Below are 26,659 nucleotides of genomic sequence, written 5' to 3'. Positions count from 1 at the left end.
GTGCTCATGTGCCTTGCTTTTACATCAGTCTTGGGGTTAAAGCAAGTGCACGCTGGCTCTTCAGGGATGCCAGCCTCTACCATGCTCTCCCAGCCACTCAGGGACAGCCCTAGGGAGTGCCGTCTGTGTCTAAAAACTAAGCCCTACAGCCTCCCTTGTGCTGCCTGCCCTTTACTGGCTGTGAAATGTTAGTGCTGGTAACTGGTCCATAACCCCTACCCCTACCAGATCTGCCTGATAGATAGCAGTGATCTCTGAGCTGGAAAGTTTCTGCAAACAACCCTGGCCACTGCTGTAGATGGTTTCCTATCTGAGGTGTCAAGGTATAAGGACAACAAGCTCTTTCTGGACCATGCGCACTGTTAGAAAACATGGCATTTTAAAAACGAACACGTGGGGCTAGAGATGGCTCAGTGGTTAAGCGCACTGGCTGCTCTTCTAGGGACCTAGGTTCAATTCCCAGCACCCACATGGCAACTCACAACTGCCTATAACTCCAGTCCCAAGGGATTCAATGCCCTCTTCGGGCCTCCATGGTCACCAGGCACACATGTATGTACAGGCAAAACACATAAAAAATAAAAACAGAATTTCATTAAATTAAAAATGAACAAAAAAAGGCAGACATAGTGGCTCACGTTACAATCTCAGCACCCAGAAGGCTGGGGCAAAGACTACCAAGAGGTCAAGGCCAGCCTGGGCTATGTAGGAAATGTGAAGCCAATCTGGGCTATACAGTAAGACTCTGATTCAAAAAAGAAAAGAAGATGAAAGAGAAAAATAACATCGGGGTTTAGATGTATAATTTATTGGCTACTGCAGAAAAAAAAATCACATTTCTCTCCGAAACAAGTATTCTGATTGAGCAGAGGGGCAGGTGCTGGACTGTTTATTTGCAAACTCTAAAGATGTTCCCACGCCGGGACTGCTGGCACAAAGGTTCCTGCCTCTTGGTTTATGCTTTACCGCTGTTGGACTGTAAGAACCGATGGATGGTCCCCTTAGCTGCTATCCCTCGTACTACAGAAAGGGCCCAAGAATTGGCCCAAACAGGAGGGATCATCAGCTGGACTCTTGGCCCTCTCTGTGGCCAACTGGCATTCCAGGCACCCACAGAGAGGCGAGGCAGAGCGAAGCCATCTTGCCACTCACTCGTCGGCAGCCCACCATGCTGCATTTTTCCAAAGTACACGGTAACCGTTCCGAGTCTGCATCCAGTCTTCTCCAGATGCACCCCACCAACTCCAGAACATCAGGAGCAGCAAGATTTCAAATGCCTTCATTTTGCAAACCCTGACTCTCCCCAGAGGAATAGCTTCCTTTCCCTTGGTCTCAACTGGTTCAAGCAGCAGCTGTACCTTCTGTGTGCAGTGATGGCCCAGCAAAGCTAAGGTATTTTCTGATCCACAGAGATGTCTTCATGCTCTGTGGTCCAAGACATCCGCTCAGATGGAAACACACTTTAAGATTAAGGCCGCTAATGTCTCTTTCCCTGGGGCACAAACACTCAGTAATTCCAAAGGCCCTGTTCTTCACACAAAGGATGGAGAGTGATGGGCTTGGGAGCCCAGCTCGCTGCCCTTGGCCTCACTCAGCACAGGGCAAAGGGTCCAAGACCCAAAAGTCTTTTTTCTGACACAGAAACTGGCAGCAATCTGGGGAGGGCCTTCACCCTCAAGACACTGGCACCGTCCAAGGCCAATGCAGGATTCCCCTGCGGACACTGAAGTGCAGATGACAAAGGGGCAGAGGCTTCAGCTCCTTCGTGCCAGGAAAACTCTGGGCTCCAGCCAAAAAACAGAGGTGGAGGTGTGCCAAAGACTAGTCTCGTTGGTTCTCCTTGAAACTTGCCCAGGAGTTAAATGGGATGGAATCCATACTGCCAGCTCTTCTCACAAAGATGAGGGGTGGGGGGCTGGAGCTCAGAGCAGCAGGGCTGAGGGGAATAGCTCAGGAGGAGGCAGCCTAAGCTGAATGGTGCCAGCTCCACTAGGCACTGGCTATGTGACCTTGAAGAGTCCCCACACCTCTCTGAGCTTTAAATCCTTGCCTGGGCTGGAGGAGGGCTCCCTTGCCCCATTGGTGGCCTGACGCATAGCAACTAAAGCAACACCAGAACGTAGCAAGTGTTTTTCCAAAGGGCTTCAGCCTCAGGAAGCCACCAGGAGGGGCACCAGGGGGAATGTGTGCTGCAAGGATCTGACGACAAAAGCCATTTGTCCCACAATAAAAACCATAAAGAAAATAGATCTGACCATGTAACAGACCCTCCTGAGAGTGGACACTTCCAAATGCTCCCAACAGCTAGCCTGGCCCTGCTAGGCTATTCCTGGCACCATCTTCTAGACTGTGGCCATGTCCAGTCCTATGGGCCATGCTTCCAATTCTCTGGAGTTAATATCCGGGACCGGTTTTGTTCAAAGAGTTCTAACATTTTCTCCAAGTCGTGGTCCGCCTCAATCACCTAGAAATAAAGCAAATAGGTCACAGGCTACACTGAGCGACTCCTTCCTCCCTGGGGAAGAGGCTGAAAGGCCACAAGGGTCAAAACCACATAGCTCCAAGTCCAGGACTCTACACTCTCAGCTGAATTTTTACCAAAGAATCCATCCTGGCATCAGTGCCTTTTCTTTTCATTGGAATTGGGAGTTGGGGCTATGCTGGGAATTAAGCCAGGGAATCAAACATCTAGAAAGCCTTCTGACCCCTTGCTAGTTCCCTAACCCCCTCAGGTTTTCTTTTCACAGGGAAGGAAAACAAACTCTGAACGTTTCCACAGTGCAGATGTCTCTGCTGCAGCCTTGCCACCTGCTTCTCAGGGCCAGAATATCTATGGGGCCCACAGCCTAAGGCCATGAAAAAAGCAGCAGCGTGGCACTTCCACACCCTCAGCCCCGCCTGAGCCGTCACTGTCAGGCCTTCTGAAGACACTAGTCACCTAACCATCAGGAATGGGCTCTGTGTCACCCACCAGCAAACAAGGTCCAGAGGCAGCTCAGGTACTCCTGTGCAGCGAGGCTGGCTGTGTGGGTGACATGTTACTAAGGTAACCAGTCTTTGCTCAAGTCTGAGCAAGTCCCTCTGAGATGTGTCCAGAAACAGGGCAGAGAGAGAAAGAGCTCTTTTCCATGGTATGGGCGACATTCTCTGGGCTTTCTCCCCATAGAAAAGTCTCCATTCCTGGAGGGACGCTGACTTACCAGAACAGGGGCTGCAGCTGGGAAAAGGCTACCAGTGACCAGCCACTCCTCATAGAGGTGGTGAATAGCTCTGAGGTATTCCTGCCACAGAAACACAAAGGCTGTGGGGAGTGGGAAGGGAGAAAAGCCCACTCACCAAGGGTCTCATAGGCCTACAGGGTGGGTGAGAATTCTCAAGGACTATTAGGAAGTGAATGAACAAAGGACCTCGTAACAACCAACATGGCTGTATGAAAAGCCTGTGGCTTACGTGGCCAGTGCATCCCCATCCCCACTGGCCTTTCCTAGTCGAGTGTTAAGGCACACCTCCCCACCTGGCACCTCCCGTTTCTTACCACTTCTCTAGTGGGAGATCTAGGTCCACCATGAAGAAGTGTAAAGCTACCAATGATAGGTGTCCCAGCACTGAGCGCCACTATACCTTCCGGCTGGCTTATCACCAAGACGACTGAATCAAACCTCTCCCCTTACTCAGCTCTCCCTGTCGACCACTCATTAGAGACTGTCCAGTCTGTAAGGACCACTCCTGTGGGCAGCACAAGGGAGAGGAGATAGAGGCCTCCAAGCCACTGTTACCTCCATGCTGGGAAGCCCTGCCCACTCACACTCTCAAGCATTCAGCCTGAGTATGCTAGCTGCCCAGGCACCTCCTCCAGCAACTTCTGCCCTCCATCCCAGAAGCTGGCCTACAAACCATGCTGTCGCCTTTGTTCATACCCACTGGACTCCCCCTGAGTACTAGAAGGCAAGCTTGTCCTAAAGACCTTGTCAAGACCATTAGTTCAACCCCTTGGACAATGGCTTGGAAGGACTCCAGACATGGCATTTCTTGGGAACATTTGAGTTGTTGAACAGAGCACAGAAATGCCAAGTCCATCATAGCACAGCCTAGGCTGTGGCTGTGGCTGTGGCTGTGGCTGTGGCAAGGCAAAACTCAGCTGGACTTTAGGGATTAGACAGGCCTTTCAGGACCCCCATCCCAGCCGATCTTGAGTCCAGAGCACCATGCTGTCCCAAAAGAGCTTCAAGGACAGCCGTACACATAAGGTGTGCAGTCCAACAACTCCGAGGTGCCCGGCCAGGAAACATGTTGAAGGACAGAGGAAGTAAGACCAATCTAAAAGTGCTCATAATGTAAAGAAAATTGGGAACAAACATTGTCAGTGTGCTGTCCTGCAGGTGTCACTGTGAGAGGCCTAGGGGCAAGAGAAGGGCAGTGGAAGGAAGGTGGGGAAGTGACATCACAGCTAAAGAGGAACTCCTGTACAAAGGCAAATGTGCATATCCATGGTGTGTGTGTGTGTGTGCGCGTCTGTGTGTGCAGGTGTGAAGACAAACTACTGTACAAGGGCAAATGAACATATCCATGGTGTGTGTGTGTGTGTGTGTGTGTGTGTGTGTGTGTGTGTGTGCGCGCGCGCATGTGTGTACATGCATGTGTCCCTCTAATCATGGGTGTGCTGAAGCCTGAGTCAGGAACCACAGGAAATAGAGCAGCTGTGGCACCCACAAGGACTCCAAAGCCGCAGAGGAAACTAGAGTTTGCCCTCGGCTCTACTTCCTACTTTTTGCTATAAATAACCCTGATGATGTTATGGTGGGCAAGGAGGGGAGGGCCAGCAGAAGAGGGGAAGTGGCTCTAGCCTCTTACCAGCGGAATGACTTTCTCCTCTTCCCTGCACCTCATCTTTAGTCTCTGGTAGCAGGTTTCAGGAGTGGTTCGAAGATAAACTGAGATTTAAAAACACAAGTGGCTCTGACTGCCGTGCTCCTGATGTGAGAGCAAAGACAAGGACAACACAGGGCTGGGTGGAGAGGCTATTAGTAATAGCAGGAGCCTTGGCCCAAGCCTGCTCAGTCTCCAATCCCCTTTCCATTGCCAGGTCCTCAACCCCACAGTCATGAAGCTTAAAGGAGTTCCATTCCCAGACAGGGTCCAGCAAGCCACCGGCATCAGTCACTCTCCAGTTTCTGTCCCTCCCACACAACACAGAAAAGCCATCCGATCAGAACATATCAAGGGCCTGGACATAGTTGGCCAGGGAGAAGGAAGTTTAAGGAACCATGGCCAGAGTTCCTTCACAGGGAGAAGAAATTCTGCTTGCCTTTGGGAAACTGTGATGGAGAAAGAATCATGATGGTGGAACCTCACAAATAGAGCCCAGCTGTACCCAGGGGATCCTCCAGGGAAGGGACAGGGAGAGCCTGCCTTACCTATCAGATCAATGGAGACATCAATGTTCCTGATGATCCAATCAAACCACTCAGACAGAACCACATAGTCAACCTCGGGCATCTTCCCGCTGCAAGGAGAATGCAGAGGTTTTTATTTAGCCATGTGCTGTGTCATTAGGACCCAGGGGTGGCTTCTCTTTGCAAGGGCACCGCCAAGAGCACACTGCACAAATGATGACCACGTAGTTCTGGCAAGCCCCTCAGCATGTCTGATCTTCCACCACCATGCGGCTGGCTGTAGTACTGACTGATGAAGAATGCTTTTGGAATTGAACTCCAAGCAGATTAGAGCACTTTAGTCTGTCCTCTGAGCAATGAGGCAGAAGAGTCTGGAAGGATATACTTTCATAACTATTTTGTCATTGTAACCGCTCCTAAGGAGAAAGGGAGTAAGAAAGACAGCATGGGCGTGCTGGGGAATTTTATGTCGACTTGACACGACCTAGAGTTATCTGAAAGGAGGAAACCTCCATTGAGAAAATGCCTCCATAAGATCCTGCTGTAGGACATTTTCTCAATTAGTGATTGATGGGGGAGGGTCCAGACACTGTAGGTGGTTCCATCCTTGGGCTGGCAGTCATTGGTTCTATAAGCAAGCAAGCTGAGCAAGCCATGGGGAGCAAGCCAAGAAGCAGCACTCCTCCATGGCCTCTGCATCAGCTCCTGCCTCCAGGTTCCTGCCCTGCTTCAGTTCCTGCCCTCACTGATTTTAATGATGAACTGTTATACAGAACTGTGAGTGAAATAAACTCTTTCTTCCCCATGTTGCTTTTGGTCATGATGTCCATCACAGCAACAGTGACCCTAACCAAAACACAGAGACAATCACCTCATCATGGGAGCCAGCGACAGTTCCACAGTTCACAGTTCACCTGAAAGTACCTAATGCTCCAAAAACAAAATCACAGGCTGTGTGCTGTGGCACCTGCCTGTTAGCCTAGCCCTTAAAAGGCTGAGGCAGGAGCATCTCGTGATTAACACCAACCTGGGCTACGTAAAACTTCAAAGTTCCAGACTAGCCTAGGCTACATGAGACACATTAAAACAAACCTGATACTTAACTATATTGTTTCCTATCGTTCTGATGGGGTCTCATGGGGCCGATTCCAGCCCCCGTCTCACCCTCAGTCCCACCTGCTCTGTTAATTGTGAGGCTAACCTGGACCCCAGTGTTTCTGTGGCCTAACCACCTCAGGGGAGGTGGGCGGACCTGCCTGTCGTTCCCATGTGCCGGGCGAGGCAATGCCACATCCCCAGCTGAGCCTCTCCCTTCCTCTCTTCCTGTCCTTGAGAAAGGAGGACCAGGCAGTGTGGTAAAATCTTTGTAGTCAATGTCTCAGCCCACGGGGCTTACTACCCAATGACCTGTGTGGCCTCTTCAGTCTTAGGATGCTTCCGCACCGCCTCTAGCTTGGCATTGCAGCCCAGTGCCCACCCACAGTTTCAGAAATTCATGTTTCTGAGGCTCACATAAAACCCGAATCTTCCTCTTCCACAATTTGCACAAAGCTCTCAGGATGCTGTTGGCATAATTGCACTCACTCTGCCTCCCACCCTCACTGGAAGAGGTGGGCTTCTCCTTCGGTGTGCTCTTCACTTCTTCAAAACCTCAAAGGCAAGAACACTTAGAAATTTTGCTTTGAGGAGATATAGAACCCCAATGCATGTCTGTGGGCTTTTCCAGAAATACAAACCTTCAATTACAGACTGCAAAGCCAGGTCCCCACCCCGAGGTCCTCAGGAAAGGATCCAAGGATTCCTAGGGAAACGACCAACCCAGCACTGCCATGTCAGTCATGAGTAAATCCCATCTGTGGAAGGGCTTCCCACCACCACCATTAGCAAGTCTCTCCCTTGGGCATCTCAGGAAGTGGGGAAACACAAACTTCTGGCCTACAGTTGATCCCCATACATGTCAGTACTCAACTGAGCTCCCACAGGTAAGAACCTAGTTCTACATTACATGTGGTGTAGGCCAGAAAAAACAGGTTGACAATTCAGACATCTTAGTTATATTATCCACCATGTGAAACTGGCATGAATTCCTAAAGAGCAAATAAGGAAATTCAGATAGTCATATAGGGTGATATATAAGCTGGTCACTGACGCCCAAACTGTTTCCTAACTGACACAGGACACATCGACAGTTTTTTGTTTGCCTGTTTGATTGGTTGGTTGTTTTTTCTGAGACAGGATTTTTCTGTGTAGCTCTGACTGTCCTAGAACTCACTCTGTAGACCAACCTGGCCCCAAACCTTGAGATACACCTGTCTCTGCCTCCCATGTGCTAGGATTAAAGGTGTGCGCCACTTCGCACAAATCTGGATCTATCTGCATCTTTGTTTGGTTTTTCAGCACCTTCTGCCTTCAGTGACTACTTCTCATACAGCAGGATGAGATGGGGCGAAGGGCAGAAAGCCCTAAACAATCTCCTCTCTCAATAGCACCCCACTATGACAACCCAGTACACTGGGCATGTTGGAATTGCAAGAAGAGTGATCTTACAGGAACCCCAAATTCCCTTCTTTCTCCCATTGGTTCTCTGTAGCCCTGGTCCAAAAAACATTGGTGTGGGAGGTCTTCTGTCTATGTGTTGCTTTTATTGGTTAATGAATAAAGAAGCTGCTTTGGGCCTGTTGACAGGGCAGAGTTTGTGTAGGCAGGGAAGACTAAGCTGAATGCTGGGAAAGAGAAGGGCAGAGTCAGGGAGAAGTCATGAAGCCACTGGAGACAGATGTGCTGGAACTTTGCTGGTAGCCACGACCTTGTGGTGATGCACAGATTAATGAAAATGGGTTAAATTAAGATGTAAAAGTTAGCCAATAAGAAGTTAGAGCTAATGGGCCAAGCAGTGTTTTAATTAATACAGTTTCTGTGTGGTTAGTTTGGAGCCGGGCAGCCAAGATGAATAAGTGGCCTCCTTGCAACAAAACTTTTCTCCATCAAAACAGAAAGCCTTTGGCTGACAGCTGCCCCACTTTCTGCTTGGAAATAAACCTAGGAACCTTTACAACAAAGATAGTGCAAAACCCCAACCAACAAACCAGAGGCAGCATGTGCAGGAAAGAGGAAATCTTGCACCATAAACCCTTAGTCCTAAGGACAACTCTAAGAACTCAATCTTTTTTTCCATAACAGAAGGTCTACTCCCCAGAGAAAGGGCCAAGACATAGGAATGGTGGACTCCTTCAATACGTAGTGGCTAACATTTGCTGGACCTCATTCCTTACATCATGCTCCTCGACCAGAAGGTGGCTGACAAATCCAGAGATTCCCAGGCCCGGCCCAGCAGGACTAAGAAGACTTGTGTGTCAGTGGGATGCCCAGGAAGAGATGGAGAGGAACAGCAGACTCAACCACACAATACATGGGAGCTCAGGACCAGCAGCACTGCTCCCTGAAAAATATGTGTATGAAAGAGGGCAGGCACTAAGGAACAAGTTGGCTAGAGACCATAACCATCTACCAAGAGTGAACAAGCAGTAAGCAAGGCCCTCTCGACTTGTTTAGATTAGGGCAGTAAAGAACAGACTGTGTCTGCCCTCAAAAAGCATAAGACCCATCTGGGGACAAGTAACAGCAATGAAACCATCATGTTAAGTTGAACCACATGAAACTGCCACTTTTATATATTAAAATTAGACAAATGTTAACAATGCAAACAAATGTCTTAAATACTACAAAGGAAATCATTAAAAGTAGCAAGGGGAGAAAGGGCTGTGTAGCTTAGTGGTAAAGTATTTGTCTGGTTTATACAACAACCTGGGTTTGATCCATAGCACTACACAAAAAGCAAAACCAAGGAGCCTCTACCCATTTATACAAGATCAGGGAGCTGGAGAGATGGTTCAGCAATTAGGAGCAGATGTTCTTGCAGAAAACAGGTTTTGATTCCCAATACCCACATGGAGGCTCACAGCTGTTCACAGCTCTAGTCCAAGGGGATCCAATGCCTTGTTCTGACCTCTGTGGGCACCAGATAGACACACATAAAAAATAAAAATAAATAAATAGTTTTAAAAAGAGAGAGATGGTCAGGAAGGGCTGGGGCGGATGGGAGGGAGGACTCTGGGGAGTACCAGGACCAGCTCTCAGGAGGCGTCCGCAGCACTGGGAGCCCAGAGCAGGAAGAGGTGGTTAGAATGGAGCACTGGTAAGGACAGAGAACCAGGCACGCGGCTATACAGGAAAGAGCTCAGGAGGGGCTGAAACTTCAGACTCTAGTCTGCAAACCATTTCCTCCAAGACCCCTCAAATCATCAGTACCCTAAGCATAGAAACGCAGACACTTGAGGCCAAAGCACTGGACGGTCCCTAGAAGCCTTCCAACTATCTAAGGACTGCGCCCATGAGGACAGAAGCCAGCTCTGAGTGAAAAGTCACAAACTGCATAAACCCTGGGCAGGCTGATACTCCAGTCATCCCAAATCTTCATCCTCCCAATAGCCTTGCACTGTGCCCTCTCGCCTAGGGACCTGCCATGGGCTCCTGTGAGCATAGGACCGTGGAGTATCAGCAAGGGCGGAGCAGTTGTGCACGTGCTGGTGTATTTCCACTGGCACTTTTGCTCTACGTACCACGGGAGATGAAAAAGCCCATGCTTGTTTCTGGTCCCAAAGGGGATGACAGGCAAGAGGAAGAGAAATGTGCTGCCCTGTTTACCCTAGCCAAGCCCATTCTAGTCTAGCCCATTCCCAGGCATTTTGCTAAGCTCAGCCAAGATAAAGGAGCCACCTGAAGGACCTCCCAAGTGATCTGGCAATAAAGGAAGGTGGCTATCACTACTGGGTTTTGTGGTTATTTGTTATATAATATTGTAAAGCAACAGAACTCATCAGTACTGTCGGTACTCCATATCAAGTGAATAGGCAAACTGCAACATCAGTGTTATATATAAGGCCAGGGAGATAGCTCTGCTGGTAAAGTGTCTGTCTAAGCATGAGGGACCCGAGTTCAGCTCCCAGATCCCATGTAAAAAGCTCAGGCATGATGGTATCTGCTTGCCAACCCAGCACTGGGAAGTAGAAACAGGCAGATCCCCGGGGTATGCTGGCCAGCCAGCCTAGCCTACTCAGTAATAACCAAGCCAGTGAGCAACCCTGTCTCAAAAAGCAAGGCAGAAGACTAGAGAGATGGCTCAATGACTGAGAACATCTATTGCTACTGCAAAGGACCCGGTTGTTTCCCAGCACCCAAATGGTGGCTCACAACTATCTGTAACCTCAGTTCCAGGGGGCCCAACACCCTTTCCTGACCTCTGTGAACACTAGGCACACACATGGTTCATATACATACATGTAAGCAAAAAAACAATCATACACTCATAGAATTACACAAATCTAAAAAAAAATATAAAGCAATATAGATAGTTCCTGAGGACCAACACCCAAGGTTGGCCTTTGGCCTACACACACACACACAATCAGAGGTTTCATAATGATGGACTATATAAACTACAGTACCTTCTATACAGGTTTTCTACAAAAATGTATCTTGCGCTGTAAATTGACCTTTCCATCAACCGTACAGGCGACATCTAAAGGAATGGAAAAAGTTATTTACTCTCAGGTGAAGCAGAGGAGGCTACAGGAAGCCCTGAAACCGTGCCCCACCCCTCTTGCCCTCGCCTGTGTCCCTCCCATCTTTGCTGACCATCAGGCTGTGAGGAGAGGACAACAGGATGGCAGAAGACATCGTCTGCCATGAGGCTCAATGTGTTTCCCTCCACCCTGACCTGACCCATGCTGAAGTTTAGAAGACAAAGGACAGCAAAAGTGGCAGTGAGGGGGAGGGGTGCTGCCAGCAGCACTGCTGCACCTCTGTCACAGGGGGGGGAGACTCAGCTAGGATACAGAACGTGCTAGCAAAGCTGTCAAGTACTATCTGATTGACGCAGCCTGGTGAGCCCACTTGAGGACCAGAGTGTCTGAGGCAACCCCAGAAGGCTAGGGTTGGGGATGGCATTCTGGAGACTCTGCCTGCTGAAACTGGGCAGTTCTCTGCCCAGCAGGGAAGAGGATGACATCACCTTTCTGCAAGTTGCTCACACCCTTCATGGATCACTCTTCCCTTCAGCTACAACGCCCTTTGGGAAGCAGGACAGACTTCTACCCTGACACCTGTGGACAGACACAGTGTGGCCCACAGCAGCACAGGTATTCAAACCTATGGCCCACTCTCTGCCCACCTGTCTGCCACCCAGGATCTGTGCATCCGTCGTTCCTTCTGTCCTTTCGCTACATGCTGCTCCTACCGTTCTTTGCCTGTTTTTTCTGGCTCCCTCTTCAGCCTCCCTCTCTCCTGCTCAGTCCAATCAGCTCTGTCTCTGCCTCCTTGGCAGGTGTCAGCTGTATCCCATGATATTCACACCATTAGCTATAACTCAGAGTGCCCACTTAGGCAAGGCAGAGCAAACCAGGGGGGAACGATGCTAACTGTAGGTGTTCTGCTCTCTATCACTGAAGGAAACATCTGGGGAAGGAGAAACTCATTTACATCTGTCAATTTGAAAAGACTGGTATCAACAGAAGAATGGTAACCAGTCTTGGCTCCAACCGCTCAGCCTAATGATGATGCCAATGTCTTGTATCCTACATGGAAAGGCTCTGGCTGTGCATAAAGCTTTGCCCACAGGTGTCACTCATGGCCCCCTGACACCTCATCTCCTAGGACACTCTGCTCCTGCCGACACACAGGTGTCACTCATGGCCCCCTTACACCTCATCTCCTAGGACACTCTGCTCCTGCCGACACAAGGGCCTCAGCAGCCCTGTATGTCCTCTCCTGCCTCAACACCTGGCTGAACAGAGCTGGCCATCCGTGACCCAAGGTGAACCAGGTTCTTTCAAGAATGTGAAAGCCAGACTCCACGGCGGTCTGGTCAACAGTTCTCACACAAGTCAACAAAACATGCATTCAGGAGTCCTGGACAGCTGGATAAAGCACAAATTGCGAGACCTCAGCCCTAGATTTTCTGACTCAGTAGATCTGGAGAGGGGCTAGGAAATGTGCAAATCCCCAGGTGACAGTGCTGCTGCACCCTGGTTAGATGATGCTAAGTCTATCGGTGGTCAGATTACAAAAACACGAGCTCAGGAGGCATCAGGAGACCGGCTGTAGTCAGAGAAGACTGTATAGCATGAAATCCCAACAAATTTTGTAGGGAGACTTCCCTGTCAGACAACATCCCGAACTTGAAGGATGCTTTGTTTGATAAGTTTGGAAGTTAGGTCTGTCTGTACCTGAGGACGAGTGTGCTGGTCCAGCATGGTGAGCTGCACGTAGGTCTGCAGTGTGAGGCCCCACCGACTGGCATTGTGGTACATTAGGCTCTGCAGAACAAAAGGCATGGCGCTTTGCATCCAAGTGGCAAATGCAGGCCCCAGGTCTACCAGTAACTGAAAGCCATTTCAGGAAACCTACATGGGCAACTAGGGCCAGAGGTGGAATCAGGACAGATGAAGGGCTCTCAGATTAGGGTGACAGAGACACTTGTGAATACAGTTAGGAGCCCCCCCCCCCCCCCCGTGCACAGCAGCCAGGCAGGGCCACGCTGTGCTCCCCAAGGAAGAAGCACTCAAATATTCATAGAGTTGACTTTGCGTTTCCCTGTGGTCTGCTCTCCATCCAGCAGTCAAAGTGAGCTTGTTAATGTCTCCCTCGGCTCCAAACCTTCTAGGGACTTCAAAATTCAAATCAAATCCAAACCCCCATCCTGGTCCACAGGTCCTAGAAATCCGCTGCCATCCTCTTGTCTCTTACTCTTCTTCCTCTGGCCAATCAGCTTATAGCCACATGTGCCTCCTTGGTGTTCTGCAAACATGCCAAGCAGGGCCTTTGAACCTGCCTCTTTACTCTTCCTCCTGATGTCTGCAGGACTCCCTCCCTCATGCGTGGGTCTCTGCCCAGATGTTATCTTAACCGAGAAGCGTTCTCCTGCTACCCTACGTAAACAGAAAACAGTGGCAGCCGGCAATCCTGTCACCTACACACACACTTGTCTCCGGTCGGCTCACTAAACTCTGCTCCTCCCTCTGCAGTGTGATATATAGTCATCAAAAAAGATGTTTCCTCTGGACTCCCATCTTAAGCTTTATGTGGCACATAAGGAAAGCTAAATCAGCCTTTGATCACTCAACAGTCACCAAATCTCTAAGGACAAAATTAGAGGAAATCTGCCCAAGCTCTTTCTATACTAGACATGTCTCTCCTGGACTGAAGAGCCCTGTGCGAGGCATGAAATGAAGAAGTTGATTCTGTGGGTTCTCTCTGAAAAGTTTTTTGCAATCTCGTGGTGTTCTAGACCCCTCTGGCTCTTTACCATCCTTCCTCCCCCTGTCTCAGGATTCTCAGACCTTCCCGTAAGATTTGGCTGTAGGTCTCTGCATCTGTTTCCATCCGTTGCTGGGTGAAGCCTCTCTGATGACGATTCACCCACATTCAGCCATCCCATTCTTTATCTAATGGTCTCCTCCGTCCTCACACTGATATTAGTGCCAGGGGGCCAGAGGCTTCACATTGCTCAGTGCCCTTGTATGCAGAGCAGCGTCTGCCACGTAGAAGGTATGTGATGAGCGCTCGCTGACTGACTGAGCAGACACAAAAGGCTGGGCAGTGCGGCTGCATCCTAGCAAACAGCAGCGAGCGCGGTAGACACAGGTGCTGCCGCTGTGGAACTGGAACTCCAGGAGGCACTGTCTGAGGACTGCAAGGCACTGCTAAAACTACAGTTGTCTTAGCTGTGAGACACTAAGCACCCCTAGAACCCTAGAACATGGGATGGAGTGTAGAGAGCTGCGTAGTATCACACCTGATGGAGATGTATAATCAACTCCTATGGCTAAAGTCTGACCTATGCTATGATCACGCAATGATTATCAGCTGCTTGCATATGCGTGGGCCTATGGGCAGTGCCCACCTGGCAGTTCGGGGTTGGCAGCCCATGCCTGCTTAAGGGCTGAGAGAGGTCAAAGAGAGAGGAAAAAGGAGAGAGATCAAGAAAGAGTGAGAGAGGTCAAGGAGAGAGAGGAAAAGTGAGAAAGTGAATAAAGTCCTGGAATAAAACTGCAGTGAGAAGAGTGGTCGCGTCATCCTTGCGGGACGAGGGTGGCCGTGACAATGGAGCCCAGACCCAAGACCCCTTTCTTCATCCCCTCTGCTAGTGTCTGCTTTCTGTCTATCATTTTCAAGCAGGCCACACGGGGCTTTCTGGGTGGAGGAGAGAGAAGAGGCACAGCACATCCCTGGCACCCAGGCCCTCCTTGGGAGGGAAGATAGGTAGCTTCAGGGTAAACAACGAGAGATCCATTACTAGATAATAAAGCCCAAAGCCAAATCAGAGGCTCATCTAGAAACACGAAGACCTAGAACTAGGTTCAAGGAAAGCTGAGCCACTCAGAATTGTTAAAGACAGCTGACAGGATTCCTAGTTTTGTACACACCTACCCAGGCCTTAGAAATCTCTGACTTGCTATTCTCCTTTCTAATCAGCTAACAGCGGAGACAAAGAGAGGGTGTGCTTGGACTCAGGTTCCACTACGGCCATTCCTAGGTACTCACAGGGAAGCTGGCAGTTTGCATAAGAAGCAAAGCACTCACCAGGGGATTGTGGCCTCGGACATTTCTCCACTTGAGCACAGGCTCCATTAACACCTGCGAGGAAAGAACACACACTAACAGCATGCCAAGTGTAGAAGACAGACAGACGGGCAGGCACTACTGTCTGGGAGCCAAGGGGGGGCCAAATGAGCTAGGCCTCTAAAGGCCACAGCTCCCTCTAGGTGGGGTCTTCCTGTGACTTCCAGAAGTGACCCGTAAATAACTGAGAACCAGCTCAGACTGCAGTGGGGCGGGCTTACCAAGGTCAGTCAAGTTCTTCCCAGCTTGGAGACAAACAAGGGTGGTGTCCCTGGAGTTCACAGCCTAAGCTGAAACCTGGCCCCCACATGCACTACTGTACGGCTCAGGGCTTTCTACAGCACAGAGCCAATTACATAAACGTAGAAATTGACATACAAGAAATTCATTAGCAAAATTGGCTCATGTAATTCTGGAGGCTAAGAACTCTGCCTTGTGACAGGTTGTCTAAAGCTGGGATCCCAGGGATGCAAGCTGCACAGCTCAGTCTAGATCCAAAGCCTGAAAACCAGGGAAGTTATTGGTGTAATGTTAGGTATGAGGCTGAAACCCTGGGACCTGGGGCTAAGTCCCAAAGTCCCAAGGCTGGGAAGCCTGAAGTTTTGATGTCCCACAGCAGGAAGAAGAGAAAGGAAATTCTTTTCTTTCCTTTTTTGTTCTATCCAGGCCCTGTAGCCAATTATAAGTCCTCATGATTCCCTACTTAAAAGTCCACCAATTGACTATCAGTCTCCCCTGGAAACACCCTCTAAACGCACGCAGAAACCTGCTTCAGTAGTCCTCCAGCCTTCTGATTCACGGAGGTGTGCACAAGATCGCCAGTGCACGCCTGAAGCGTCACATACAGCAAGCCTGGTACATGCCGTCTTTCTCCTATGCTAGACACAGGGACAATTCACACGGGACAGAGTAAGACGGCATGAGGTTTCACTGGGCACATCCAACTACAACGCATAATTTAAATTTTATGAGTCGTTTAAATCTAGAATGTTATATTTAATATTTTTAGATCCTAGTTGACCTTGGGTAACTGAAACCACATCTGAGTGCAGGAGGCTGCTGTCGTCTTTAATTCAGTCAGGCTGCTACCTAAAATTAACTATCACCCCATATAAATTTTAAACACCGATTATCTTTGCTTTCCTCCTCTCAACAGAGGTAACAATGCTGACCTCAGAGAGGTTATGCATATAAGCATGGAATCAATTATGCAATCCCATAAACACTTAACATGGTGCACTGGATGGAGATTAGCTTTTGCTGCTGCTTCTGTTGTTAATTGGCCTCAAGGTCGATAGTGAGAACATAAGCACTTTACAAGTTCTACTGAGAGGGTCACTACTCAAGACAAGGGCTGTGAACCCTACGTGCTGGTCTGATGATTGATGAGAGACATCATCCAACACTGACAGCTGAGAGGACTCGGCACCAAACCTGCAGCGAGGAAATATCCCCGGGGGAAACTGGCCAACCTCCCAAGTACCCTTGCCCAGTGGAGTCACACAATTTTCCCAGCAATGAGTTCTAACAGCTCGTGCAAATGCTGTCTACCAGGGAAGCTGGCCTAGACATGGGAGTTCAGGGACGTCACAGATACACATTAGGACTTTGAAGTTCAGCCACAGATGTTCCTCTACTCACAGTGGGGCTATGTCCTCACCTGAAAACAGAGCAGGCTGAAAATGCATTAACTATACTAATCTACTGGGTATCACAGTACAGCGTCTACTGAATGTATTCTGCTTTGGCAGCACTGTATAGGAAAACAAATAAATAAATAAAATCCGAGGTTGACAAATCATGACTTGAGAACTATCTGAGGTCCAAATTGAGAATGCCGTGATAAATAAATGCCCCAATCCCAAGGACTTAGTATGAAACATACAATGTAAGCAGTTCATTTATCACGTTAACACGACTTCCTGTTGACACACTAATATCTGGGGTGTCTCAGAGTGCTCTTTTTGCTCCACTCCACGAGGCTTTTTAAAAAACGCTAGCTCAGACATGTGGACTGCACTGGCGGCTGGCAGCATCCTTCTGTTTGACGGGGCTATCTGTGCCTGTGCCCTGCATGACCTATCCCACTGAGGCATTTCAGGTTTCTTCAAGCCCAGTGTGGGTGCCGTACCTCGACGTCTGCTGTATTGGAGAAGAACTCCAGGCATGTCGTCTTCCCACTTGCAATATTGCCCTCCACACAAACCTGCAGAAGACGGGATGTGTATTAGGGATAGAAATCAAGCGCCCCGAGGAACAGGAGGGAACCACTAGGTTAGGGTAAACAGCCCACTTGGTCCAGTCTAGGAATCCCCCAAGGTCCCACTCAGCGGTTACAGAAAAAGCATCCCCCATCCTGCCCTCTACTGAAAACCCAGGCGATCCGTCCACACCAGAGCCAGTCCCTCTCTTTTTGTTAACAAGCTGGGAATCAGCCGCAGAGCCTCAAACATGCCGATCAAGCTGTCTACCACTGAACTACATCCTCAGCCCGATCCCACCTCCCCTCCCCTGATATCACCTGAGCCCACACACAGCTTGTCTGCCCAGTCCAGTCCTGAGCCCTTCCCTAGTTCCACCCTTCAGATTGCCATATGTCAGCCACAAAAATGACTCTGTAACCCGAGTTTTATCAATGGCTCTGAGGTTGAGAAGCATGTGTATGCTGTCTCGGATCCAACTCGCTGACGTGTACGGAGAAGCCGCTCTCAATCACCGAATGGTATCAGCAAAGGAGAGAAGGAAAAAATAGGAGCAGAGACTTTTACCACAGGTGTGCAGCCTCTGCCACTATGTTTAAGCTCCCCAGAAACTGGGAAGGGGATCCAAACGTTTTTCACAGAACAGAAAACTGAAACTCACAAAAGGGGTTCAATAAGGGAAACCAGACTGAGCCTACACCCTAGGCATGATGGCTGCCACCTAGAGAGGCATGCCCAACAATTCTAACGCTCAGCCTGGCACTCCCAGTGATACAGACCAAGTGGTGTTGGCTCCAGCAGATCACATAGAAAATATCACCCATCATTTCAATGCAAAGATACAAACACCATTTCCTTTTAGCCTGTTTCCCACATGAGTCTTTCACCAGCTTTCTGAAGGCCTACTATGTGTCTAGCAATTCATAAGCCAAACCTAGTCCCAAGCTCACAAGGGAGGGTAGGAAAGAAAGGAACAGGATTACAAAAAAATAGAAGGGCGTGCTGTCAAAGTACACAGGCAACAAAGTCTGTGCCCGTGCCACAACTCACTGCCCTCCAGGGGCCCAGTCCAGTCTCCAGCCACACCTGACAAGGATGCGCACCTATCCCACGTCTCAGTCTGGTGCTGAGAAGGGAATTTACCTCCTGCTCGCTAAGCACATGCTACTAACTGAAATCCGCCCCTACTCTCATCCTCGCTTTTTTAGAGATGGATAGCGTCTCGTACTTGTTTCTTCACTGTGGGCACACAATGCTTCCCTCTCCGGCTCAAAAGATGAAGACATTCTTCTACACTGGAGAAGGCATGCAAAGAGAAACTTACCAGTGCTTTTTTCTCTTTATCATTTTCTCTATCTTTATCTAAAAAAAGAAAGGAAATCCATGTTTCAATTATTCACTCTTCTCAGTGCTAATCTGATAAATAACCACAGTCATGTTTAAATTTGCTTCTTCTCGACTTAAAAAAATGTTTACCAGCCGGGCGATGGTGGCGCACGCCTTTAATCCCAGCACTCGGGAGGCAGAGGCAGGCGGATCTCTGTGAGTTCGGGGCCAGCCTGGTCTACAAGAGCTAGTTCCAGGACAGGCTCCAAAGCCACAGAGAAACCCTGTCTCGAAAAACCAAAAAAAAAAAAAAAAAAAAAAAAATGTTTACCATTCTCGGGATCCTCTATGGTTGGGTCTTGTATGTGACAGCGTGCACTATTTGGGCTTGCGTATTTTCCTTCGCTTGGTATATTCTACTTTCCGTTTTCCCCTGTATCCTGTGCCTAGGATCTCCACACTGGACACAAGGAATAACCTACACTCAAGAGATTCCGAAGCGCGGCCGGTGAGCTTAGGTTCAAGACTGGGACCCAGGCTGTCTGTTCTCTAGGCCAAGGCTGGCGACACTGCCAACTCTAGGGCAGCAGCCTGAGGCCAATGCTCCATTTCGGAAGAGGAAGAGCCCCACTGCCAGCAAGAGTGGGAGAAAGTCAGAAGCCTGAACCCGCCCTCTAGGTCGGCAGGCACCTGCAACCACAGAGAGCTGGTTAAAGGCAGCTCCGCCCCATCTCCTCCCAAGGCCTAAAAAATCTGACCAGGAAACCGGCCGGACGAGAAGCCGCGCTGGAGCCCCAAGTGCGGGTCCTCACAGTTCCTTAGGGCACCGGGGAAGTCCGGGGACTTGCCGGGGAGGGGGAGGGAACCAGCGTGGCATCTACGAGGCGGCACAAAACTACTAGTTACCCGGAGGCCAGGCGCGGTGAGGTGCCCACAGCGACCCGGTGCCCGAAACGAGGTTCCCGGGGCTTCCGGGACTTGCGCTGCGCAGCGACCGGGCAGCCCAGGCACGTAGGGGCCGTAGCAGCATAGCCCCTTGTTGATGTGCTAGCCCGACTTCCTTCCGGTGCGCATTAGAGCCCCGCCCCACTCCTTTCCCAGCCCGCCCCTTAAAGGGTCCTTGCCTATTTCTCCTACTAGGTGAGACGGGAGAGATTCAAAGTGAAGATTACACAGTTTACAGCCGGTAGAATACACCCCTTACCTAACTAGAATTAGAGAATGGATGGATAATAACGCCAAGGGCTGATTGATTCATTAGCATCTCAGATTATTTCATTGATTGCCTGCTCCATCCACACCTGGCACGCGCCTACTAGGGTTGTCCTGTATTTTCCTTCTAAGAATTCTGCAGGAAGAAGTTGTCATTCCCATTTCCCAAGCGCGTCCTCAAAGAATTGGGCTTACTTCAAAGGACCCTAGGTTTAATCCCCTTCATCACAAAAAATAAAAAAATAAATAAAATAAATAAAAAAGCAGAGTGAAGAACGTAAGGAGAACTGGGATGTAAGCCACTGTTTCCCAAGCTCACAGTCGTTGACCTTGCCAACATTGGGACTATAATGTTGACCCCTGGGGAAGACACAGTCAATATCTCCACTGAATGGACACAAAAGGATAAGAAGAAAGCATGAGATAACCCTCACTTGTAGCAAAAATAAGCCATAATTAGGTGCCCCTTGCATCTGTCCCCGACCAATAGGCCCCGCTGTCGCCACCTTGTATGTGACAGTTACAATGTGTGGGTAAAGAAGCTTCCCACTTCTTCCAGGTTGCAGGATGTTGTCATCTTGGACGACAGTTTCAATTTTTGCCTTACTCTTTAGATCTGTCCCCAGAAGCCATCACCCTAACTAGACTTCCTGTTTACTTGCTAGGCACCTAGCAAAGGCAACTAGAATCTTGAAAATCAAAGTCAGCGTGTGTGTGTGTGTGTGTGTGTGTGTGTGTGTGTGTGTGTGTGTGAGCGGGTTGGGGTGAGGTTGTTGGTAACTGCTGAGCAGATTCAGCGGAATGAACTGGTCTTAGTTGGGCAGGGTCCAGTGAGGGAAAATGGACTGGGGTGGCGTGCTGGTTCATTCTTATCAACTCAACACAAACTAGAAACTCTTAGGGAAGAGGGAGCCCCGATTGAGAAACTGACTGCATCAGCTGGCCTGTGGGCGTCTGTGGGGCATCTTCTTGTTGCTAATTGATGAAGGAGGGGTTGCCCACTGTGAGTCGTGCTGTCCCCGGGCAGCTGGGCCTGAGGTGTTTGCGGAAGAGGAAGCCAGTAAACATATTTAGTTCCTGTGTCACTGGTGTCTGCTTCAGTTTCTGCCTCCAGATTCCAGCCTTGCAATCCTGCTGTCTTCCCTTGGTGATAGGCTGTAGGCTATAAGTCCAATAACCCTTTCTTCCCCGATGGTCAGTGTTTGTTTTATCACAGCAATTATACAAGACAAACCACATAAGTGACACATACTTCCTGCATCTGAAAAATGATCCAGCATGGTGTCATCCTGGCTGCGCTGGAGCTCCTTAGCTAGAAGGCTGTTCTAACTGGGGGGCAACAAACAGCAGCAGGATACAAAGGTACTCCAGAGATGTACTTGCATCTCTAGAGCAACGCCAGTCTAGGAGGATCGGACCTTAAGTTCAGGCTACATAGTAGTCTATAGCTATTGATGCAGGGGGGGGGGCGGGGGAGGGGGAGCAAACTGGGAACTCTGCAGAAAAAGAAGCAGACAGACCCTTGCTTTGTAGAATCTATATTTTTATTTTAACTGATACATATTTACAAGGTACCATGTGGTGTTTCGTTACTTGAGCATGTTGTGTAAAGTTCATATAAAGGTAACTCCATGTCTTTTTGGAATAATTCGTGCTGAAAAATTTCAAATTTCTTTCTTGTAGCTTTTAATTTTAAATAAAGCAATACATTCTGGTTACCCATAGTCTAATAGAACACCGGAACCTCTTTCTCCTAAATCTAACTTATTAACAGTGAATCAACATTTTCCGGCGGGATATGCTTGTAATCTAGCCAAGCTACCAAAAAAAAATGCAGAGGAATGACTGGTTGCGCTAGACAAGGTGGCCAAGGGAAACCCTAAGAGGTGACATTTGAGATGTTCAAAGGACAAGGAGGTGGGGCTACCATTCTTGGGTCTTCCTCCTCTTACTCCAACAGTGCTTCTCCACAAAAGAAGCTCCTGGACAGAGAGCAGTGGTGGCGCTGGCCCGGGTGAGAAGGTACACACCTGCGTGCTCCACGTCTGAGCTCCGGAGTTTAGAGACGGGCGGAGCAAGAGCCGGAGGCCTGCACTAGTGCGCACGCGCGGCGCCGGGGCTTGCAACAGAGAGAGGTACTGCTGGCTCCGCCGCGGCAGTTAAGAATGTGGCGCGAGTCCTGGAGAGAGCAATTAACTGAGAAGGCTTGAAAGAGAAGCGTGACTGTTGGATCTGTGGGAGAGATGGAGTCTAAAGAGCAGGACGTGGAACGGTCCTTCTGCTTGAGCGTGAAAGGCCTTGTGAAGATGCTGCGGATGGTGAGGACCAGGGCGGGAACGCAGGGCAGTGGGTAGGTTACTCCGGAGTGGCGAAGACTGGGTTAGGAAGTCTGGGGCAGCATTTGCGCGGTCACCTTGTTTCCAGCCACGCCTTTCCAGTTGCAAAGCATCGCTCTGTTGCTCTACACGCTGGGAGAAGAACCATGGGGTAGAGTGACTTCCTCTTCCGATGGTGTAGGAACACACCCATAGATCTACCTGAATACCCCGCATTTGTACACACAAACTTGGCGGTAGCTTATCAGACAAGGCAGCTTCGGTCTCACCACTCACAACCCAACAAGATTAAAATAATAATAATAAAAATAAAACAAAAAGGTTGACGATCTTTAACTGTAAGTCGGACTTTAGGTGTTGCCCAGCTCAGAACTGGTTCAACCCGGAGCAAGGGCAAAGATTCCTCTGTCCTTATTAGGGCTCCAGACCTAACGGGGAGTTGCGGTCAGTTCTGGACAGAGCTTTGGAGAAAGATGAGAGAAGTACAAACTGTCGGGACAGGGTTCACTCCTTACTTCCTCCCGGCACTTCTCCCCGGGTCCCCTCCCCTAAACCTGTTCAGCCCAGGGGCCGGACTTCCCTTCCATCCCACCCCCTACCTTCTCCTTTCTATATAAACAGCCATTCCAACCCGCTCTCTTCCTCTCTCGCTCCCCACCCCCGCTTCTCATGATTCCTTCAGTCTAGTCTCGTCCAGATGCCTCTGACTGTACTTGCCCTAAGAGCTACAATAAAATCCTTCTCCTGAATCATATCTAGGAGGGGCCATGTCCTCATTTTCATTCACAAACTACCATAGTTGAAGGAATGTAAAGAAAACTGAGGGGGAAGGGGAAAAGAAACCGTTTAAATTTTTTTTTTTTTTTTTTTTTTTTTTTTTTTTCGAGACAGGGTTTTTCTGTGGCTTTGGAGCCTGTCATGGAACCTGTAGACCAGGCTGGCCTCGAACTCACAGAGATCCACCTGCCTCTGCCTCCCGAGTGCTGGGATTAAAGGCGTGCGCCACCATCGCCCGGCTCCGTTTAAAATTTGAAGAGTTGACATGACATAGTTAAAGATTACAAGGGGAACATTTCCACATAACAGGAAGAAGAGTTTTATATTTTTTTTAAAAAAAAGCATGCCAAAACTAAATGACCACCAGAGAAGGCAGTGTTTCCCAGGCAACAGACCGCACAGATAGGCACTGGTAAGGCTTGTACAAAGGAGATTTAAACTTGAGGTGAACGAATAAACTAAATTCCATTTGAAATCTTCCCGTGCCAGAAATCTGTGACTTTAAGAAATCGCTACAAGCTATGATTCACAAGAGATATGTAGAAAAGTACCTCGGGTGCCAAGGGAGAGGCAACATCTGGTTTCTTTAACTGAGAAAGTGACTGACAACCTGGAGTTTGACATTAGGTTCCATAAGTTCTAGAACACTCTTTCTAGAAGAGAAAGATGGCTTTGTGTGTGTGTGTGTGTGTGTGTGTGTGTGTGTGTGTGTGTGTGTGTGTTGGGGGGGTTAAGTTGGATATTCTTTCTTTTGTGTTGTTCTCTTTTATTTTTGATAGGGTCTGTGCATCTATCAAATGCTGGAGTTGAGGGCACTCCCATATGCTATTACTTCTTCTTTAACAGTGTCTGTGTGTGTGTGTGTGTGTGTGTGTGTGTGTGTGTATTTATGTGTACCACGTGAGTGCTTGGTGCCTTCGGGAGGCAGAAGGGGGTGTCGGATCTCCTGGCCCTGGAGCTATGGATGATTGTGAACCTGCACATAGGTGCTGGAAAGCATATCCAAGTCCTCTGCCAGAACAGGATGTGCTCTTAACCACTGAGCCATCTCTCCAGCCCCCTCTATTATGTCTAGATACAATGTGAGGGGCTGGAGAGATGGCTCTGAGCTTACAGGAAGAAACTGCTCTTACAGAGAAGTGGGGTTCAGTGCTGGTACTCATGTTGAGTGTCCCACAGCTACCTGTAACTCCAGCTCCAGGGCCTGTGCTGCCCTCTTCTGGCCTCCCTGGACACTGCGCACACATGAGGCCTAAACATAAATAAATGTTTATATTTTTTGGTTGTGAGTCTAGCCTTTAAACCGCTGAGCCGTCTCTCCAGCCCATAAGTAAATAGTTAAGCAGTGTGTTCCAGCTTCTGGACGATTAGCTGGAACAAAGAGGAACCAAGACAAAAGTGGATTCCTAACTCAGAGAATTCTTTCATTTAGTCACCAAGATAAAAGTCCTGAATCATAAAACTTTGGTATCTAGTCACCAAAAGGTCAGCTTCTGGTGGTCGTCTTCAGGAGCCGCCCACCTTGGCTTTTGAGACAGGGTCTCTTCATTGACCTCAGGTTTGCCAATCAGGTTAGGCTGGCTGACCCGCAAGCACCAGAGTCTCCACCTCCCCAGTGCTAGAATTTCAGACAGATTCTAGGTGTGTTCTACCATGTCCAGCTTTGGTTTTTGTTTGCTTAAATATAAGTGCTGTACAACAAGTATTCTATCTTACCACTAAAGATTCGGGTGTCAGATACTGGGGTGAAAACCTGCTAGCTCAGAGAGGCCAGGAAGTAACCAGCAGGCCTTCCTCCTTAGCCAGAAGCCCAGCAAGAGAGCTTCCCTTCCACCCAAAAGGCTGCCAGGCTCAAAAGTCCCTCCTTGCTACTTCCTGTCTGCTTCTCTATCCTTTTTCTGACTCTCTCTAGCTCCCTATGGCTATTTCCTGTCAACCCGTTGCTGGTTCTACCCCTTGACCCAAGGTTGATTTTATCTAATTAGCACAGTCTCGGGGTTCACAGTGTGATCAACTGTCCTGTAACAAGAACTGTCTTGGATTTCGTAATACCTATGTCTATGTATATGTAATGAGATATCTTAGAGATGGAGCCTAAATCTAACTGCAGAATTCATTTATGTTTTGTGTATACCTTTTATACACACCTTTAATCTCAGTGTGTTGGAGGCAGAAGCAGGCAGATCCTTGTGAGTTTGAGGCCAGCCTGGTCTACAGAGTGAATTCTAGACGAGTCAGGGTGACATGATCAAACCCTGTTGTCACCACCCACCCAACCAAAAAAAAAAAAAAGGATTTGGGAGTCTGTGCTTAAGATTTGCTACTGGTCCAGATGTGGGGTAAGAGAAAGGGAGGAGTCCAGTGGAGCACCACAGCGTTACCAGATCTTGGACTCCTAGATCTTGACTAGATCTTGAACACATGGTGAAAGGGAGGCTCAACCGTGGAGACTGTAGCCTTGAAGGATTTTTAAATAAATGAGGAAGTGTATGAACAAATTTACATTTTAGATGCCTCTCTGTGTTATAATAGCTGATGGAAAAGCCACGTGCATTTGCATGGGACATGTCATGTGATCAGTTTTGACACGGGCCCATGAAACGGTCACCACAGTCAGGATATTTAGTACAGCCACACATGGCACGCATTCGTAGCTGGGTTGATTGCTGGGACAGCAGTGGTCCTGTGGGGTTGTGTCACCTGATGCTGTCAGAGCCACCTTAGGATCTGTGTTTCTATGGCAACTTGCTCAAGGAAATGACTCAATTGTGCACTTCTCCGAGTATGTCTGGTTAAGCGGCACATATTAATACCTAGACCACTGATGTGCTTCTTGTGGCTCTGGTAGCCGCTCCTTCCTGCCTACTCTCCTCCTGGGATTGACTCATCTGCTTACTGTAACTGCAACTTTTGCTATAATTGCAGATAAGCTTTCGTTTCCTAGAATTTTATATAAATGACATAGTGTATTCTCGTCTTATCTGTCTTTCATTCATCATAATTATTTTGAGATTCTTCCATATCATATGTCAATAGTATATCCGTATCAATACTTCCTTTTTGCTGCTAATACTCCATTGTGTGGACAGGTAGACTTGTCTCTCCCCCTACACCCCGTGTGTGTGTCTGTGTCTGTGTCTGTGTGTCTGTGTGTGTGTGATTCTGGAGATTAACAGAGGCCTTCACATATGCTAGGTTAGTGACCTCATACCTCTCATTGAGCTGTATCCCAGCACTGATCATGTGTTCTTTATCCAGTCACTAATTGGCATCACTGAGGTTGTTTCTAGTCTTTAGCTGTCCCTTAATTCTAATGGCTTTGTGTTTAGTAAGAGGAATTATATAAAAATGTGCATTGTACATTAAGTAGTAAGTCTTAAACATCAGATTTTTGTTTCTTCTGGCAGTATGTTTAAACCCACCTCCTCCACCTCCTGCATTCGCCTCCCCTTCACCTTTACCCTCATGGCAACGTTCAGCTCAAGTTTAACAGCAGATTGCAAATTACTAATAGTTAAGGAATGATGAGGCAATGAGTGATGAAGAATTCTAAGCAGCCAGATGTAGCTGTAGCAAGGAGCGTGGGGCGGGGGACAGAACAGGGTTTTTCTGGAGAAGATGAGAGGAAAAGACTTGGGGAGACCGGGCGATGGTGGTGCACGCCTTTAATCCCAGCACTCGGGAGGCAGAGGCAGGCGGATCTCTGTGAGTTCGAGACCAGCCTGGTCTACAGAGC

General features: G+C 48.8%; 2 protein-coding genes across 4 annotated transcripts in view; one reads left to right on the top strand and one right to left on the bottom strand.

Moving 5' to 3' along the window:
* Positions 1–786: 786 nt before the first annotated feature.
* Positions 787–19,660, bottom strand: Tk2 (thymidine kinase 2, mitochondrial). 3 transcript variants are annotated; one of them, XM_026778653.1, is made up of 10 exons: positions 19,505–19,660; positions 18,597–18,634; positions 17,203–17,277; positions 15,033–15,086; positions 12,677–12,766; positions 10,898–10,971; positions 5,415–5,503; positions 4,852–4,931; positions 3,201–3,301; positions 787–2,464 (listed from the first exon to the last, which is right to left on the bottom strand). In XM_026778653.1, exons 1-10 carry the CDS (start codon positions 19,626–19,628, stop codon positions 2,461–2,463), a joined length of 729 nt encoding a protein of 242 aa, XP_026634454.1. In that variant the 5' UTR covers positions 19,629–19,660; the 3' UTR covers positions 787–2,460. The 3 variants fall into 3 exon arrangements, with proteins under 3 accessions (XP_026634454.1, XP_005345592.1, XP_026634455.1); XM_005345535.1 differs by having other exon boundaries at positions 3,201–3,281; XM_026778654.1 differs by lacking the exon at positions 787–2,464 and having other exon boundaries at positions 3,197–3,301.
* A 2,240-nt stretch (positions 19,661–21,900) lies between these two features.
* The window catches only part of LOC102000477 (chemokine-like factor), a 14,522-nt gene continuing 9,763 nt past the window's right edge, over positions 21,901–26,659 (top strand). The window contains exon 1 of the mRNA XM_005345533.2: positions 21,901–22,128. Within this exon, the coding sequence (XP_005345590.1) occupies positions 22,054–22,128 (75 nt within the window). The 5' untranslated portion in view covers positions 21,901–22,053. The remainder of the gene's footprint in view (positions 22,129–26,659) is intronic.

The sequence above is a fragment of the Microtus ochrogaster genome, chromosome 4 (assembly GCF_000317375.1).
Source record: "Microtus ochrogaster isolate Prairie Vole_2 chromosome 4, MicOch1.0, whole genome shotgun sequence".
Lineage (NCBI taxonomy): Eukaryota > Metazoa > Chordata > Mammalia > Rodentia > Cricetidae > Microtus > Microtus ochrogaster.
This window is presented reverse-complemented; position numbering and strand designations above follow the sequence as displayed.